The 16646-nt window shown below is 54.0% G+C and overlaps 1 protein-coding gene across 5 annotated transcripts in view; it reads right to left on the bottom strand.

Annotated features, from left to right (window-relative positions):
* Window positions 1-4726: 4726 nt before the first annotated feature.
* Window positions 4727-16646, bottom strand: part of PIK3R5 (phosphoinositide-3-kinase regulatory subunit 5) — a 61187-nt gene continuing 49267 nt past the window's right edge. For 3 of the 5 annotated variants that reach the window (XM_041001455.1, XM_041001459.1, XM_041001456.1), the window contains 14 exons: window positions 13294-13363; window positions 12355-12529; window positions 11846-11999; window positions 10167-10250; window positions 9221-9953; window positions 8921-9083; window positions 8563-8688; window positions 8166-8294; window positions 7908-8001; window positions 7635-7711; window positions 7246-7339; window positions 7082-7164; window positions 6367-6479; window positions 4727-6237 (listed from right to left, as the gene is read on the bottom strand). In XM_041001455.1, the coding sequence (XP_040857389.1) occupies window positions 6087-6237; window positions 6367-6479; window positions 7082-7164; window positions 7246-7339; window positions 7635-7711; window positions 7908-8001; window positions 8166-8294; window positions 8563-8688; window positions 8921-9083; window positions 9221-9953; window positions 10167-10250; window positions 11846-11999; window positions 12355-12529; window positions 13294-13363 (2246 nt within the window). In that variant the 3' untranslated portion in view covers window positions 4727-6086. The remainder of the gene's footprint in view (window positions 6238-6366; window positions 6480-7081; window positions 7165-7245; window positions 7340-7634; window positions 7712-7907; window positions 8002-8165; window positions 8295-8562; window positions 8689-8920; window positions 9084-9220; window positions 9954-10166; window positions 10251-11845; window positions 12000-12354; window positions 12530-13293; window positions 13364-16646) is intronic. The other 2 variants (XM_041001457.1, XM_041001458.1) reach the window with 2 other exon arrangements.

Genomic DNA, 16646 nt, shown 5'->3' with positions numbered 1-16646 from the left:
GTTCTCAGTCCTGCCTGCAAGAGCTTGGTGGCTGACACTCCCATTCATACCATTAAAAAAAAAAAAAAGCAGAACCAACCCCAAATCCACTACACTCCTTAGCTCCAGCAGAAATCTGTAGAATCAGGATGAATCATCACTTCAGAACTGGACGGGACCCACAGGCAGGAATGGAGCCACACAACGCAGCAGAAGAGCAGCCCATGAGCTGATGCCTCCATGGGAGCTAGATCCGGGGTCACAAAACTCAATGTGGTCATCGATGAGCGTTGGGAGCTCCATGCAGACAAGCCTGGGCTCACGCATCCCAGTGGCACCCCAAGCACCCCATGGGGTCATGCACAGAAGACAAAATGGAGGGAAGCAGCTGCTCTGAGATCTGCCCAGAGGCCTGCCCGCAGAGTTGCACCAGAGTCTAACCCAATGGGGTCTTACCCAAGACCATACCGCTCAGGGGGGAGGGAAATGCCCAACTTTCATCTCCCTGAGCCATCCTGTGCCACCTCGGGGAGCTCCAAATGGAGCAGCACTCAGGGAGGTCACTGTGCAGCGACACAGGCTACCTGCAAACCTGAGACCCCATCAGTAGATGACAGAGCACTTCCCTTCTCCACACTCCCCACTCGGGATCCTGGGCAGCAGGCCATCCAATGAGGGGCAGTAATGAAAACTTTGGGCCTCTGACACTGACGGTTCTAGCCAAGAGCACACACAATCTGACTCCCAGCCAGACACACATACTACCTCATGCTAAACACCCAATGAATTTCATTTCTTTCAAATATCTCAACAGGCTGGTCACAAGGGCTCCTAAAAGATGTTCCCAGCTTTCCAAATTAAAAAAAAAAAAGTATATCAATTTATAGGGGGCTAGAATGAGCATGCAGACCAGGGTATGGCAGGGATTTTGGAACAACTGGAGTGGGTCCTTAAAAGAATGAAATGATTATGTTACTGACACCAGATGAAAACATGTTAGGGTAATGCTAGCAGAGATGTGGAAACAGTATGGAAAAATCAAAATGAAATAAAAACCATTGTAATAGGGCTAAGTGCTATGGCATAGAGGGTGTAGCTACTGTCTGAGTGGCTCTGGCAATCCTATACAAGAATGCCAGTAAGCAATTTAGCTGCTCCACTTCTGATCCAGCTCTTTGCTAATACACACAGCAGAAGATGGTCCAAACACTTGAGTCCCTGGAACCCACGTGGGAGACTCGGATGGTACTCCTGGCTCTCGGCCTCCGCCTGGTTCAGCCCTGGATGTTGTGGTCATCTAGGGAGGGAACCAGTGGCCGAGAGAGATAATTCTCTCTCTCTCTTTCTCTACCTCTGCCTTTTAAATAAATCTTTAAGAACAGACAAAAACAATGTGATAGAAATCAAGAATGCCTTTGATAGCTGCTCCCACAAATTGGACATCACCAGAAAAAGAACTTGAGACTTGGAAGAAGTATCAATGAAAACTCCCCAAACAGAAAGGCAAACAGGAAAAAAAAGACTGAACAAACCAAACACGATGCCCCAATCCCAGTGGGAAACCATGGAAAGTGTTACACGCATGTCATGACACTCCCAGAAGGAGAAAGTTACGGAAGTGTGTGAAACAACAGTGATTAAGAATTCCCCAAAATGAGTGACTGACACCCAACCACACATCCAGGAAGTTCTGAGTACACCAAGAACAAACAGCCAAGCATTGGAACCTGCACAGTCTCTCCCATTACAGACAATCCTGAAATAAACCCGAGGGGACAAAGCCTTACCTGCATAGAAGCAAGGACAAGAGTTACTCAGAATTTCCATCTCCTCCGTCAGATTAAGCAACTTCTCCATTTTATCCACATTGTCAGATTTCTGTGTGCAGTTATCTGTGACATTCTGTTATCGCTTCAAAGTCTGAAGGGTGAGGGCGTCTGTCTCCCTCATGACGCTGGTAATTCCTTCTCCCTCCACCTGCTACTCCTACTTCACTGCCTCTCATTTCGCCAGTGGCTTTACCAGTTACTATGCTAGCTTCCTAACTCAATGATTCGGCTCTTGCATTGATTTGCCTTCTTCCAGTTTCCTTAAGTTGATATACCAGAGTCAGCACTGGTGCAGCCAGTTAAGCTGCTGCCTGTGGTGCCAACATCCCATTCAAGTCCCACTGGTTCAAGTCCCAGCTGCTACACTTCCAATCTAGCTCCCTGCTAACACACCTGGTAAAGCAGTAGAGGATGGCCCAAGTGCTTTGGTACCTGGACCCAGAAGAAGCACCAGGCTCTTGGCTTTGGACTGGCCAAACTCTAGCCACTGCAGACATTTGAAGAGCGAACCAGCAGATGGGAGAGGTCTCTTCTTCTCTCACTGAAAATCTGCCTTTCAAATAAAAAAATAAAATAATAACAATTTAAAAAGTCTAGTTTCCATTCACACTTGCTTTCTGAGCCTTGGGTTATTTAGAAGTGTAGTGCTTAAGACTCAAAAATGGGGTTGAACATTTATATCATAGCCAGTGAACATATGATTCCTATCACTTGAAATATGACACCGTTTGCACTGAATGTGAATTCTGCTGCACTTAGGCACAATGTTCAATGAGAGCAAACTTGCTAATTATGTTGTGCAGATTATATCTCTATAGTTTTTTCCTTTCTAGTTATCGGCTACTGAGAGAGGTACAATAAAATCTTCCACTGTGGCTATATAAAGCTCTAATCATGTCAATTTTGCTTGATATTGTTTAAAACCATGTTTTTTGGTGCACATAAATTTCTTACTGTTGAACTGATCCCTGACCCTTCCACAGATGTGTCTGACCTTTCTAATGCTTTTTAAGTCTTTTGATGAGTATGATAGCATTATATATATACATAAATCTTTTGGTGGTTTTGGTTTTTTTAAGATTTATTCATTTTTACTGCAAAGTCAGATATACAGAGAGGAGGAGAGACAAGAGAGGAAGATCTTCCGTCCGATGGTTCACTCCCCAAGTGAATGCAATCGCTGGTGCTGAGTCGATCCGAATCCAGGAGCCAGGAACCCCCTCCAGGTCTCTCACATGGGTGCAGGATTCCAAGGCTTTGGGCCATCCTTGACTGCTTTCTCAGGCTACAGGCAGGGAGCTGGATGGGAAGCGGGGATACTGGGATTATAACCAGTGCCCAAATGGGATCCCGGCACGCTCAAGGTGAGGACTTTAGCTGCTAGGCCACCATGCTGGGCCCTTGGTGGTCTTGTTTTTAAAGGTCAAATGGCCACCATGACTGGGGCTGAGGCAAGCAGAGGCCAGGAGCCAGGAGCCTCCTCTAGATTTCCCATGTTGGTACAGCAACTGAAGGACTTGGGGCATCCTCCACTGCTTTCCCAAGCATATTAGCAGGGAGCTGGATAGCAAGTGGAGCAGCCTGGACTCAAATTGGCACCCAAGAGGATGCTGGTACCACATGTGGAAGCTTAACTCACTGTGCCACACAGCATTCCTTCTAGGCAGGAGTTTTTAACTAGCACTTTAGAACAAGTCATTTTGTGGTCTTCTGACCTCCACTGTTTGAGAAGGGAGTTCTCAATTCAACTGTTGACACCTTGAAGACAAAGTGATCCTTATATTCTTCAGGTTGTCTTTAGGATCATATTGGAATGTCACTGTTTTTTCCATTAATGCCTTCTTCCTGTTTGAGGATCCAATTCAGGGTGCCATGCGGAATTCATTTTCCTCTAGTAGGCCGTTTCTCAGTCTTTTCCTTGATTTTTACAACCCTGACAGTCTCCAGGACTGTTCAGGGTTTCTGATAGAATATTCCCCGGTTAGACCATGGTTATGGACAATGAGAGGGCTTTTCTTACTTTATCTGGTGTGAGATTTGCTGAGCTTATCAAATCCATGGCGGTGAGGAGCTTCGTTGGTTCGGGCCATGAGAGTACTGGCAGAAGAAATCTTGGTCTATCTCCAGGTGCTAGCCCCAGGAGGCTTCTGATGTCCCTGCTTGCCCCCTCCTCTCTTGGCACCCTGGTCCTGAGGTGCCAGACAGACCCACAGAGCAGAAAGGAGCCCCACCTACAGCTTGGCTCTGAATTTCTTGACATTGCCCAAGATTAGGTGATTCCTCGCTGCCCTGTAGATGCTCAAGCAACCCTAAGTCACCAGAGTTTGTCTACTGAATTACAGGTGTATCTCCAGGTATGCCCCACAGACTATGCTGGAGCTACAGTGGCATCTCCATCCACCCCCATCCTAGGTGGTTCTTCTGCCAGCCATGGGCTCACCTTCCTGTCCCAAGTCACAGGTGTCCTCGCCGCCCCCCACTTCCTTTCCTCCCTCTCTGCGCCATCTGAGTTGCAGAGCAGCCTTGGACCCAGAGGGCCATTGTTGGAGCTCTCATCCCTTCCTCTTAGCTGCGTAGCAGGTCCAGGGTTAGTCCCATCCCACCCTTGCAACCCCCATCCTTGGGGCTTGTGGCCTAGGGAGCTACTGGATATATGGGTTTACCGCTCTTAAGTGGAGTTGGTACAGGCAGCCCAACTGTAGAGTCCTTTTGTCCAGGGCGTTTTGCTCTGCGGGTCAACAGGGTGACACTTCTGCAGAACTACTAGGGAGATGTTAACACCAATACCTTTCCTATTGAGTGCAAAATCACAAAAAGGTCAATCATCTTCCCCTCAAAAGCCTTACTTCTGCTATGTATGAAATATGTAAATAGTACAATAGGTCACCGTGATATGAAAAAACAACTGTAGGCTGTTACCCAGAGGTCAAGTCCATGTTTATTTGACAATCATCTTCCATCCCATCCATCAGGTCCTTGGGTCAGACAATCCACGCACACAGCACAAAGTACTGGAGGTACATAGTTAACCCCTGTTGTTCTGCAGCCTGGAGCAAGAACAAAGGGCTGGGACAGAGAGGCCCCATCCACTTCTCCAAGACACCTGCACTGTGGGCTGGGGATCCTCAGCTCTTCCCAGCCCAGGATAGCAGGAAGGGCCAGCAGGAGGTAGGACTGGCCCACGCAGGACCTAACTTGATGTCTCTATCAGTCAGTCCACATTCTGGTCCTGTCATTTATCTCATCACCCTCGCCTACATCTGTATCCCGCAACTCAAAATCATTTCAACCTTTAACCTCAGGCGCTGCCATGTGCTCGTTGTGCCCCAGGCAGGAGTCTGTTTTTCTCGAGTTAGGCCCTAAGAGTGTGAGCTCAGCCATTCCATCCTCCATTGCACTGGGCTCTTCTCGGACCACACAGTGCCAGTGAGCTTGGTTGGGATGCAGGAGTCTGCATAGAGGTGCCCCAGCTCAAAGACTGAGACAGCAAGTGGTAGGCACTGGGGCCAGCTGGATGGAGGGCCTGAGCCACCCAACCCTGACCTTGATCAAGAAGAGGCCTCCCTGGGAAGGCCCCTTTCATAGCTTCTAACCCCTTTTGTCAGGGTTCTGCTGGGGAACAAGTGACTATGGAGTATTCAAAGAAGTGAGAGGATCCCAAGTGCCTAAAGAAAAGCAACATCCATGTTCAGGGGGGTGGGGTGAGGCACTTCTCCCCCAGGAAGGAAGTCTTGCCTCCTCCTCTTCCATTTTAGTGCTGAGGACATAGAAGCTCAATGAAGTTCACGGCCATCCTCAGGTCACTTAGTAAATGAACCGCTGCGGAATTCAGGCCAGTGATGGGCACCAGGTCCTGCCAGTGGCCAGGCCAGGCTTTAGTGCTGCTTCTCGGGGAATCAGGGAGGAAGTCGGCAGGGGGGCAGGATGGTGGTGGGACCAAAGCTCAGGAAGGAAGGAAACATCAGGCCCAGCTCTCCCCGCCGAGAAGCTCCCTACTCTGAGTTCACCCTCAACATGTTTAACCGGGCAAGGGTTGGGAAAATAGAGCTAAACCGGATCCGGAGCCCACAGCTTCAGATCTTCCTTCTAGGAAGGGTTCCAGACCAGCTCATCCATGCCTCTCTAGCGCAGCAGCTCCATGGCCACGCCCCGTTCCCTACTAAGGCCCATTTCTTTCCCAGATCCCTGAAGCCCCAGAGAAATCATCCACCTCGGTCACACGGCCACTTAGAGAGGCTGGCCTCCAGGCTTCCAGTTCAGTCTGTTGCCAGGGTCCCGCTAGGGCAGGGCTCCACTGAAGGTCATGATGGGCAGGCAGAGGAGGGAGCAGAGGTCATGTGTAGTAGCCTGGGATGGCAGGTCGGGGGTCCTTGGGGGTGGGGGGCTGAGGCTGCTCTTCTCCGGCTTGTAGCAGGGAGAAACCTCACACCTGTGGACCATGACAGGGTGAGGGAGGGCAGGCAGCCCCATCCCTCCAGTTGTTGCCAGATCTAGGAGGTGGGTGAGCGGAGACTGAGTTGCCCCTTTGCCCGCAGGGAGCCTCCATCCCGCTCCCTACCTGACCACGCTCTGCAGGATCTTCCTCTCGTCCTGGTCTAGACACACGGCGAAGGGGCAGTTGCTGGAGCCAATGATCTGCACCTTGTCCACCTTGATCTGCGACGTGCTAATCTGCAGGGGAGGCCTCGCCCATGTCAGCCAAGGAGGCCCCAGGGACACAGCACCAGTTCCCTCCCTCGGAACTGTCTGGGGATGCCAAGGGGGCCAAAGGCAGGAATTAGGCTAGCGGCTCTCTCCAGGGATGATAACCAGAGCAGGGCAGTGGGGCAGAGGGGGTGGAGGGAGGGAAGGAATGGTTCAGCAGACCCTGCCTCCTCTCTGTCCCCTGCCCTTCTCTGAATCTGGAAGAAGCAAGTTGCTCCCTTAAAGAGATTTCCCTGGCCCACCTACCACAGTGAGAGCCCCGGGACTCCAGTATACAACTCAGGGTTCTCCCAGCACCCATCACACAGCCTTCACGTACAGGGCACCCTCTCTGGTCAACACTGCAACACTCCATACCCACGCACACCCCAAATCTCACACCTCACCCTGCCCCGTCTCTCCCTCTACAAGCCCCACTGTGAACACTCCTCTGTGTCTGTCACACACATGTGCTAGCCACATACATGCACGTGTGTGTGGCCACACCATGTACACACACACAGGCAGGCACACACACTCTCCCAGGTCCCCTGCAGGCATGGCTTTAGGAAGGTGAGGCCCGCCCTCACCTGGTTAAAGCTCTTCTTGGATTTGGGGTTCTGCCGTTTCACCACTTCTGTCAGGTGCAGCGTCAGAGCCTCCATGCTAGAGTCTGATGGGCAAGGTGGGATCAGGTCAGCTCAGCTCTCCTCCCTGCCCCACCCCACCCCACTCCTCAGCCCACCCGGCTCACCTAGCTCCTCCTGCTTCCGGCAGGCCTTGTGGAGATTGACGGAAGTACAGACCTTCTCCAGGTTAATCCAGCGACTCCGTCCACTGATGACCCCCTGCAAAGACAGCACAGCCTACCTGCTTAGCCCAGTGCTGTGCCTGCTGCCTCAGTGTGTGTGTGTGTGTGTGTGTGTGTGTGTGTGTGTGTGTAGGGTGGTTCTGGAGCCCAGGGGGCAGAGGGGTCCATTCTGTCCCTCTGCCTCCCTTGCTCAGCACCCAATTGGTGGAGTGGAAGGCAGGGAGAGTCAGAGGTCTCAGAAGCCTGTTACAGCCTGCCAGCCTCAGCATGGCGGGTACAGATGTAAGAGTCTAGGTCTGGTGGAGGAAGGCTGAGCCACGAGGCAGTCTTACCTTGTTGTAACGTATCTGTAGTGTTAGAGGGATGGCTTCCCTGTCGCCATCAATGCCCAGCCGCTTGCTGCCAGGGCCTGTACCATACAGAGAGCTCCTTCAGTCCTGCCCACAGATGCCATGGCTCCACTTCCACGCCCTGCCTCCCTAGGTCCCTCCTCCCCAGGATCCACTTTCCTAGGTTCCCGCTTCCCCCGTAACTCCTCCTTCCAGGCTCCACTTTTTTAAGCCCCGCCCCTGCCTTTCTCTGCCTGGGGCTTAGGCAGTACCCACCAGCAGCCTTGATGGCCCGTGTGGCGGCAGAGTGGCCCAGCTCCAGGGAGTGGATAAAGATTTCTGTCATCTTCTCCCCAGTGATGAAGGTCAGCTGGAGAGGTTACCAGGGTGCATCAGGCAGGGGTTGCTGGCTCCATGGTGGGGGTGTAGGGGTAGGGGAGTGTAGCTGGCAAGCCCAGCAGGATCCAGGCTGGCACCTGGGCATTGCTGCCCTGGAGCCTGGGGACAAAGGTGGCATGTATGTGTGGGTTATACCTCTGTCTGATAGACCTGCAGCAGCACTGGCCGGGCGGCAAAGCGGCAATAGTAGAGCAGCATGTCAGCCAGGATGGGCAGCTGGGTTGGCGAGCCCTCCAGCAGCCGGGGCTCAGCTTTCAGGGACTGCTGTGCCCCGGGATGGTGGCCACAGTGTGGGAAAAAGAGTACATGAGAGACTGGGGGATATGGAGGCCCGTGGCCTGGCCTCCACACCTCCCTCACCTGGCAGAGCTGGACAAGCCAGGAACTGCAGGGAAATCCCATGTCCTCCACCCCTTCTGAAGGATCATGCCTCTGGGTCCCTGTCCAGATTCAGGCCCCATCCTGCTTCTCACATACCCTGCCTGCTCTACCCCCAGAGCTCTTCTGCATGAGGCTGCCAGGGGTCACCTACCTGGCATAGGACTTCCGGGGGCAGGTGCATGAGGCCCAGCACGTTGCGTTCATACCAGGGGTCGAGCATGCCGAGGTAGTGGGAGATGTCATTGGTGCTTTCCTCCCACGGGGCTGGGCCCAGTTCCTGGGGCAGGGGTGAGGGGAGCGGAGTTATTCCCTGTAGTTCTATGCTGAGTCTCTCCCTGCCCTGGGGGAAGTCTGGCAGCTTTCAGTATGTGACTTTGGACAAATGTCCCTCCCAGCTGTAGATGGAGGCAGTGGGAAGTGGCTGCTGCTGATATCCCCCCAAACCGCGTCCTCTGGGAAGGCAGTGGCTCGCTTAGGTGCACTCTAGGCCTGGGGGCTCGGGGACATACTGCAGGGTTGGGGTGCCTCGGGTAGTCCATGGGCAGGGGGGGAGTCTGGCTCCGAGGGGCTGGGCAGGTGCCAGGGCTGGTGGCATGGTTGCGCTTCACCGGCACGTAGAAGAACTGCAACTTGAAGAACCGTGTGAGGAGTGGGCAGCTGCTCTCCAGTCTCCTGGTGACAAGAAGTAAGTGAGAGGAGAAGGGAGGAACCCTCAGTCCCTGTGTGCACTTGCAGGCTCAGGCCCCTGGCAGCATTCCCCGGACCCTGGAGTTGGGGGAACAGAGCCATGCCCAGACCACCACCCTTACCGGAGTTTGCTGTAGGCTCGTGCCACCTTCCCCGAAATGCGATCGGAGCCGAAGACCACAACACGGAGCGTGGAAGCCTTGGGGTCCTCGTCGCCACTTAAGAAGGGGCGGCGGCGCTGGGGACGTGGGGTGGCGGCAGAGTCCAGGAGCCAGCTGGGCAGCTGAGGGTCGAGCTTGGGCTGGGGCAGGGAGCGAGAGCGCTGGGCTCGGGATGGGGGCGTGGCGGGGCTGTCCAAGGGGTTGCAGAGACTCCCTGCCCGCCGTAGGGGTACGGCAGAGTCCGGGCTGCCCTCCAGGCTCCGGGAGTCCCTTCGTAGCACCAACTGGCTGGTGGTCTTAAAGAACCTGTAGATCGTGTTAAACTTCTGCCCAGGCCTGCGTTGGCTCCGGCGCTGCTGGCTACCACTGGGCCTCCTGGGCCACTCTGAGGAACTCTCCTCGCTGTCCTCCACATAACCGCTGTCCATGCCATCTGAGAGGCCCGACACGAACGAGGTCAGCAGGTGCTGGGACAAGGCTGGCCCTGAGGTCTGGCAGGAGGCCAGGGACAGGGTGGAGTCGTGGGAGGCCAAAGAGCTGGTGGACAGCAGAGAGTCCCTTTCAGCACAATGTCCGTCTGCTTTCAGATCCTCCTCTTCCTCCTCCTCTTCCTCTTCTTCCTCCTCTTCGTCGTCCCCCAGGATCCCTGGCTGCAGCAGCTCCTGTTCCTTGAGCAGGATTTCCTGTAGGATGTCTGTGGGAAAGCAAGTGGCAGCAGGGTTTGGGCATCTGGGCCTTTGAGCCTCTCTTGCACACACCCTTAGCAGGATAACAACCCCCACTAACAGGCTTCTGGAAGTGGGGGAGCAGGAGGGTGGTCAGCCCAGGACTCAGCACTGGCCTGAGTCTGCCCAGGTGGCAGGTTCACAGGGGTGGGGTGTTCCCAGGGTCCCAGCTGGTCCCTTACCAAAGCTATCCTGGTTCCAGCTGTAGGTGTAGCACCTGGCAACTGGGAGGGGGATGGTGCGCAGCTTCCCGGCTCTGGGAGTGTCTGTAAGGACAGGAAGAGAAGCAACTCTGATGAAAGGCTGGGTCTGTGCTCCTAGGGGGCTGAGACCAGAACTGGGAAGGGGCCTGCCCGAGCCCACACAGCAGAGTGGTGGTGTGGTGGAAGGGGGACTTGGTTCCCAGCCAGCAGACCCTGTGGACACTGTGCCCTTCACCAGCAGGGCAGTTGTGGTCAAGTTCACTTCCTTTGTGCCTCATTTGGTGGTGGTATTGGGGCGGGGAATGGGGGAAACCTGTTCCATTTGCTAAGATTTCTATAAGGAATGCTGCCACGGAGGACTGCTCATTGTTCCTTCAGCTCTGAGCTCCAGAGCTGGTGTTGTGGCACAGGCGGCTAAAGCTGTCACCTGTAGCATCGGCGTCCTACATGGGCACGAGTTCAAGGCCTGGTTGTTCTACTCCCAATCCAGCTCCCTGCTGATGCAGCTGCGAAGGCAGCAGACGATGGCCCAGGTTCTCCGATTCCTACCACCCACGTGGGAGACCTGTATCTTGGCTTTAGCGTGGCTGTTAGACCATTTGAGGAGTGGATCAGCAGGTGGAAGTTCCCTGCCTGTTAACTTTCCCTCAGTTACTCTGCCTTTTAAATAAGCACATATTTAAAAATTAAAAAAAAAAAGTAGTCTGTCCTCCATTCTTCCAAGGCGAGTTTCCTTTGGGACGGACACTATGTGGCCATGTCACTCAACTGGATCCCAGGGCGAAGATATGAAATGATGAGCGCATTTTCTGTAGATTTTCTTCCTTCCTTCCTTTCCTTTCTTTCTCTCTCCCTCTCTCTTTTTTTCCTCCTTTCTATCTTCCTTTTTTTTTAAAAAAAAAAAAAACATGTTTTAAATAATTTGAAAGGCAGAATTAGAAAAGACTAAAAAAGATCTTCTATCCAGTGGTTCATTCCTCAAATGGCTGGCATGGCTGGGGGCTGCGCTAGACAGAAGCCAGGAGCTTCTTTGGGGTCCATGAGGTGGGTACAGGGGCCCCAGTACTTGGGCCATGCACTGCTGCTTTCCCAGGCCCTTTAGCAAGGGGCTAGATTGGCCTCACAGGCAAATGCTTAGCCTGAATCGTCACAATGCCAGCTCACCTGCAGCATCTTAAAATATATTTGAAAGGCAGAGTGACAGAGTCAGAAGGGGAGAGATCTTCCATTTTGGGTTCACGGTCCCAGACTCCTGCAATGGCGACAGCTAGGCCAGGCTGAGACCAGAATTCATCCAGGTCTCTGGCTCCAAGTACTTGGGTTATCATCTGCTGCTGCCTCTCAGGCATGTTAGCAGGAAGCAGAGTGAGAAATAGAGGAACTGAGACCAGAACAGGTGTTGCAGCACCTGCCCCTGATGCTTCTGCAACAAAAACCTCAAGCTCCCCCTGGTCTCCAGTGAGCACCCTTCTTCTGACCCCACAAGCCACTGAACAACCTTAACCCCGTGGATTTGAAGATGTCCCAGGGGATGGAGTGACAAGGGGCTGAAAACTGTGAGAAGTGGAGCTGCCAGGCCAACACGGTCTGCACACCTTGGAAACAAGAATGGGCAAGGGGGCAGGTGGGGAGAGGTTCCCTTCCCCCAAGAACCTCACCTAAGACCGCAGGGAAGCCGGCTTTTTCTCCCACCGCCTGCAGCTTGGTCCTGAGCCACTGCCGCGCCTTGGCTGCATCCCCAATGCCAGAGGCCAGCTCCTGTGCCTCTGTGGTCTCCGTGAAGATGTCCTCCAGCTCGGCCAGGGTCTTGGACTGAAACCCCAAGGGAAGATGGGATCTGCCCTGGTCTCACGGCCTGGCCACTAGCCTTCTCCAGCTCCCAGGGTCTGCCCTGTCCCTGGCTTCATTCCCTCCTCCACTCACAGTTGATCAGTGAGCCAGGCCCCACTCTGCACCCTTTCTCAGAGATGGCCAGGACAGAAAGGCCTGGAGGAGAAGTGCAAAGCTTATTCCCATGCGAATGTGTGACAGGTGCCATATTCTAAGGCCTCAGATCCCAGTACCCTGTCTATGGCCTAGGTACCACTAGAACCCAGCATCCACTCTGCTGTGTCGTTTCGAGTCATGGTACTGACACAGAGCTGGCTTAGGGGAGTGGGGTCCCTACCTGCAGGCTCCGGTGCAGGCCCGGGATGTCATAGTGGGCCCCAAAGGTGGCTTGGAAGGCATGCAGAAGCAGGGTGATGTAGGTGCCATGGGGCGAGTGCCCAGGTGTGCTCAGCTTGTCGGCCACAGCGAGGAACTCAGCCTGTACCTCCACAGGATTCAGCAACAGCACCGTGCTGGGGGCACAGAGGGTTGGCAATGGTCCCCGGGGCTGGACAGCCACACCGCCCTGGCCTGCCCCTATGTGCTCAGCGATCCCCACCCTACCCCACCTTATCCCGAGACCTGCACCACCTTTCCCAGCCAAGGTAGGTATGGCCTGAGCCAGCGTCGGTGCCAGTAAGAGAGCAGCAGGGAGAAGCAGAATTCTTTCTCCAAGAGGGGAATATCTGAGCAGACAGCATTTCTCAAAGGGGGTTGCAGTTTGGGGTGCAGTTTAGGTGATGCAGTTCAGGAGGTGGTAGGGAGCAGGGTGACCCATGTGCTGCCAGGCAGGGTGGCCTGGGACTTCAGAGACCCTCATTGTGTGAGGGTGACATGGCAAGGGCTGACCCTGACCTTTGCACTCACAGGGGGACATCTTTCCTAGGGACTCCAAGGTTGTTATGACAACCAGCATTCCTACGCAGGGAGGGGTGCACACGTGTGCCTGGCTTCCTCCCTCTTCCTGCCCACCATGTCCGGTTCATGTCACTCAACGTCTACTATGTGATGGTGTTTGGTTTTGTTTTTCCTAGAAGGCACCCAAGCAAGGTCGGCTCTGTGGCTGCGGCTGTGAAACAGCCCCTCGGGCCGGGGAAGGGAGGGGCTTATACACGTGTATTATGTTTGCACATGTGTATGTGTGCAGTGGTGGAGTGTATGCCACATGGGAATCAGGGTGGGGGTAGGGTGAGAGGGTGGAGGTCCTGCCCACTGTGTCCCACCCCAGGGCACTCACACGGTGGAACTGCGATGGCTCCTGACGGACAGGCCCTGCTCCGCCCTCACCAGGCGCTGGTAGGAGATTCCTGTGGGCCAAAAAAACGAAGAAAGAGTTCAGGGCCCACACATGCCTTACAGCAACTGTGTCGAGCTGGGCTCTAGATGACCAGGCTCAAGTTCCTGTGGTTTACAGGGAGAACCAGGGTCTCCCGACTGCTCACCAGGGCTGCTGCCACGCCATGACCTCACCTCCAATTCCCCAAATCGCCCCCTTCCCCCCTTTAGTGGCTCTGCCAGGTCCCACCACATTAAGAGTAGCAATGACTATCCGGACCTGGCCCACCATCTAGTGGCTGTTCCCATGTATTACAGAGAAAAATTTCCCCTCCTACCCAGAGGAGCTTCCCCAGTGTAATTCTGCACTGGAAACAATTGGATGTCCCCAGTGCCCCAGCCTCCCCAACCACAAAACACATTATTAAGTACCATCTGCCATGACCCTTCTCCTGTGCTATCTGCTGTTTCTAGCGGGTTTTCCCACACCCCACTGACCTCAATTCATCCTCAACTCTGTCTCTATTGGCCCCAGGACATGAAGCCGGTGACACTCCAGACGGGCAGTCACTCTCCCTCGACGTCTGGTTCTTTCTAAAATGCCCAGGTGTCAGCTCCCCAACCCCTGAACCTGTCCCTCAACATCCCCATCAAAACTTATCAATATTTTCCCAGTCCCCCAAAACTCAAGTGTTTCACCCATCCCACTGTCCTTAAGCTTTTGATGTTTGGAATATTTAGTACCGTGGGCAGCTTTCTCACAGAAACTAGTGCTTTCCCCCACAAGGAACATTCTCAAACATCTGTGTATCCTGGGACACCTGAGTATTCTCGCTTGGGGCCTGTGTCTGCTTTAGACAAGCCACATGGATTCTGCAACTGTCTGTCTCACTGTGTTGCATTCCTGGGTGACACCTGGGACATTTGACCTCCTGGCACTGCCTGACCTGGAAAGGGTTGTTCTCCAAGCTGATGGGCTCTTGCTGGATTGTCTGAGACCCCAGCAGTCTCCACGCATAGCACAGGTCAGATGACACTCCCTGATCCCACCCTGAAAGGCCCAGCATTTCTCCCCAGCCCCTTCAGCCTGACATGGTGACGGACTCTGAGGCAAGCCATGCAGTGTGAGGTGTGCTGGAATTAGATGGCAAATAGACAAGATGAATGAGAAAGACGATGCCATGTGGCTGGGCTTCGGTCCTAGAAACATTTGTGCAAACTGTCTGAACCAGCCTTAGAGACTGGATAACTAATGCCACATTGGCAGGTGGGTACTGTGAGGCTGGACACGCCTCTCAACCTGCACAGCTTAGGGACCTTGTTTATCAAGGTTACCAGGTGACTCCAAGAATGCCACAACTAAGAGGGATTACTCCAACACAGTCCTTAACTCCTCCCTCCACTTCTGCCTTAGGGAAGCTGCACGCAGGAGGAGGAGGTGCTGTGGGTCAACAGGTGCCTCTTGGTCCCTTTGCACTTGGATCACACCTTTCCGTGTCTACCTTAGAAAAGATGGAAATGTTTTGGGATCGAGTCTTAGTCCAGAGTTGCCCAAGAGCTGAAGAGAAGCCTTGTCGCGGGCAAAGAAGGGGTCCCAGCAATAGGTGAGTGTGCAGTAAATACTCCCGGTGAAACTCAAACTCACTGTCCAAGTATACAAGACCCTTTCGCCATGCAGTCTGATCTGTCCATCTCAGCCTCCACTGTTTTTTTTTTTAATTACCAGTAGAGGGCCCCCTTTGCACAGAACAGCTCATTCTGAAGACCAAGGGTGCATAGCGGTCGCTGCCATCATCCTGCAGGAGTTGGCTCTGGGCGGAAATACTCCCACACATGCCCACGGTGAGGATGCCTGCCCTGTGCTTTGGATGAGGAAACTAAGTCACAGTGTTGGTTCTTGCTGCCTTTCTCACACCTGACATTGTAGCGTGGCCAAGAGATGCTGAACTGTACTGCGTCTTTCACATCTGAAGTAGGAATGCTGCTGTATTCCCTTCTCCCCTGCAGGGCTGCGGTCTGGGGGAGATGTCCTCCCGAGGCTGTATGCTTTGTAAACTTCAGAGTGACTCACCCAGAAGATGCTCACTGTTCACTGCCTGCCCCCCATGCACCCCCGGAGAGACAGATACAAGCTTGGCAGGTAAGTGCTGTGGTCTGCACAGCTGGGCCAGCCTGGAGTAAATACTCCATGAACATGTGGGCTGAACCCAGGAGGGTTTCCTGCCTGGCTCCCCCATCCCCCTACCCATCCCCCTACCCAGCCAGGGTGCAGACAGTAGGCCACCCTGCTGGAGGCAGAGTCAGGAAGGAGGAGGGGCGCCCCCACCCTCTGCATCCTCCAGGCTTGATAACTAGCCCACTTCCTCTGCCACTAGCCACGGTCTCCATGGCAACGGGTCCCTAAGGTTCCACGGGTGGTGGAGGGCCCAGTTCCTTATCATTTTCTCCCTGTTGATTCTTAAAGCACGCATCTCTCAGGTTAACAGCACCCCAATGCCCACAGCCTTCAGCCACACCTCCAGTGTGAGGCCTCCGGAACAGCCAGAAGGCAACATGATGAGGCTCCCATTTTACAGCCTAGGAGACGGAGGCTGACAGATGTCCAATTTCCTGCTGAAATCTTCCCTCTCCACCCCTGCAAGGGAGTAGCTGACCCAGGCTCCGAAGGCCCAGTGGCCTCAAAGGGCTCCAGCGTCCAGGGCTCCCCGCGAGCCCTCTATGTCCCACTGCCCTCCACACCCCAGCCTACAATGAGCATGACTGGGAGCGTCTTGGGAAGCACTATCACCAGCAATCACACGAAAGCACTTCGGGACTGACCCATCCCCAGGTGGCACACAGGCAGGTGAGGTTCCTGGCACAAGCAACTAGACCTGCACATCCCTGCCCTTCCCCTCAGCCATCAGAAAACTGAGGCCTCCCTTGGTCCTGGGCCGCAATGCTGAAGAGAAGCCCTTGGCAGTCAGTGATGGGTTCCCAGGGTCCTCCCTTGCTCTGGAGCCACAGGACCTCATGCTGTGAGTTCATTGCCAGCAGCTGTAACACCTGTTCTTGGTCCCGGCTTCGCCGCCCCTTCTGTCACAGCCTGGGCTTCACCATCCAGCTCTGAATTCTAGCTGCCCAGCTGCCCCCAAAACATCTCCAGGTACAGGGTGCACTCAGCCCCACATTTTCAAATCCAGTGTAGTTGCTGTGGTGAATGGCTACTTTCCTTCTCTATGCTGTCTTACTGGTTAATGTTGGTGTCTAGGAAAACCCCATGTTACCCGTCCCCTGTCTCTGATGGATCTTCCTTTGAATGCGTCACTACATCAT

This window comes from Ochotona curzoniae, unplaced genomic scaffold, assembly GCF_017591425.1.
Source record: "Ochotona curzoniae isolate NIBS_2020 unplaced genomic scaffold, NIBS_Ocur_1.0 scaffold_2453, whole genome shotgun sequence".
Classification (NCBI taxonomy): Eukaryota; Metazoa; Chordata; class Mammalia; order Lagomorpha; family Ochotonidae; genus Ochotona; species Ochotona curzoniae.
This window is presented reverse-complemented; position numbering and strand designations above follow the sequence as displayed.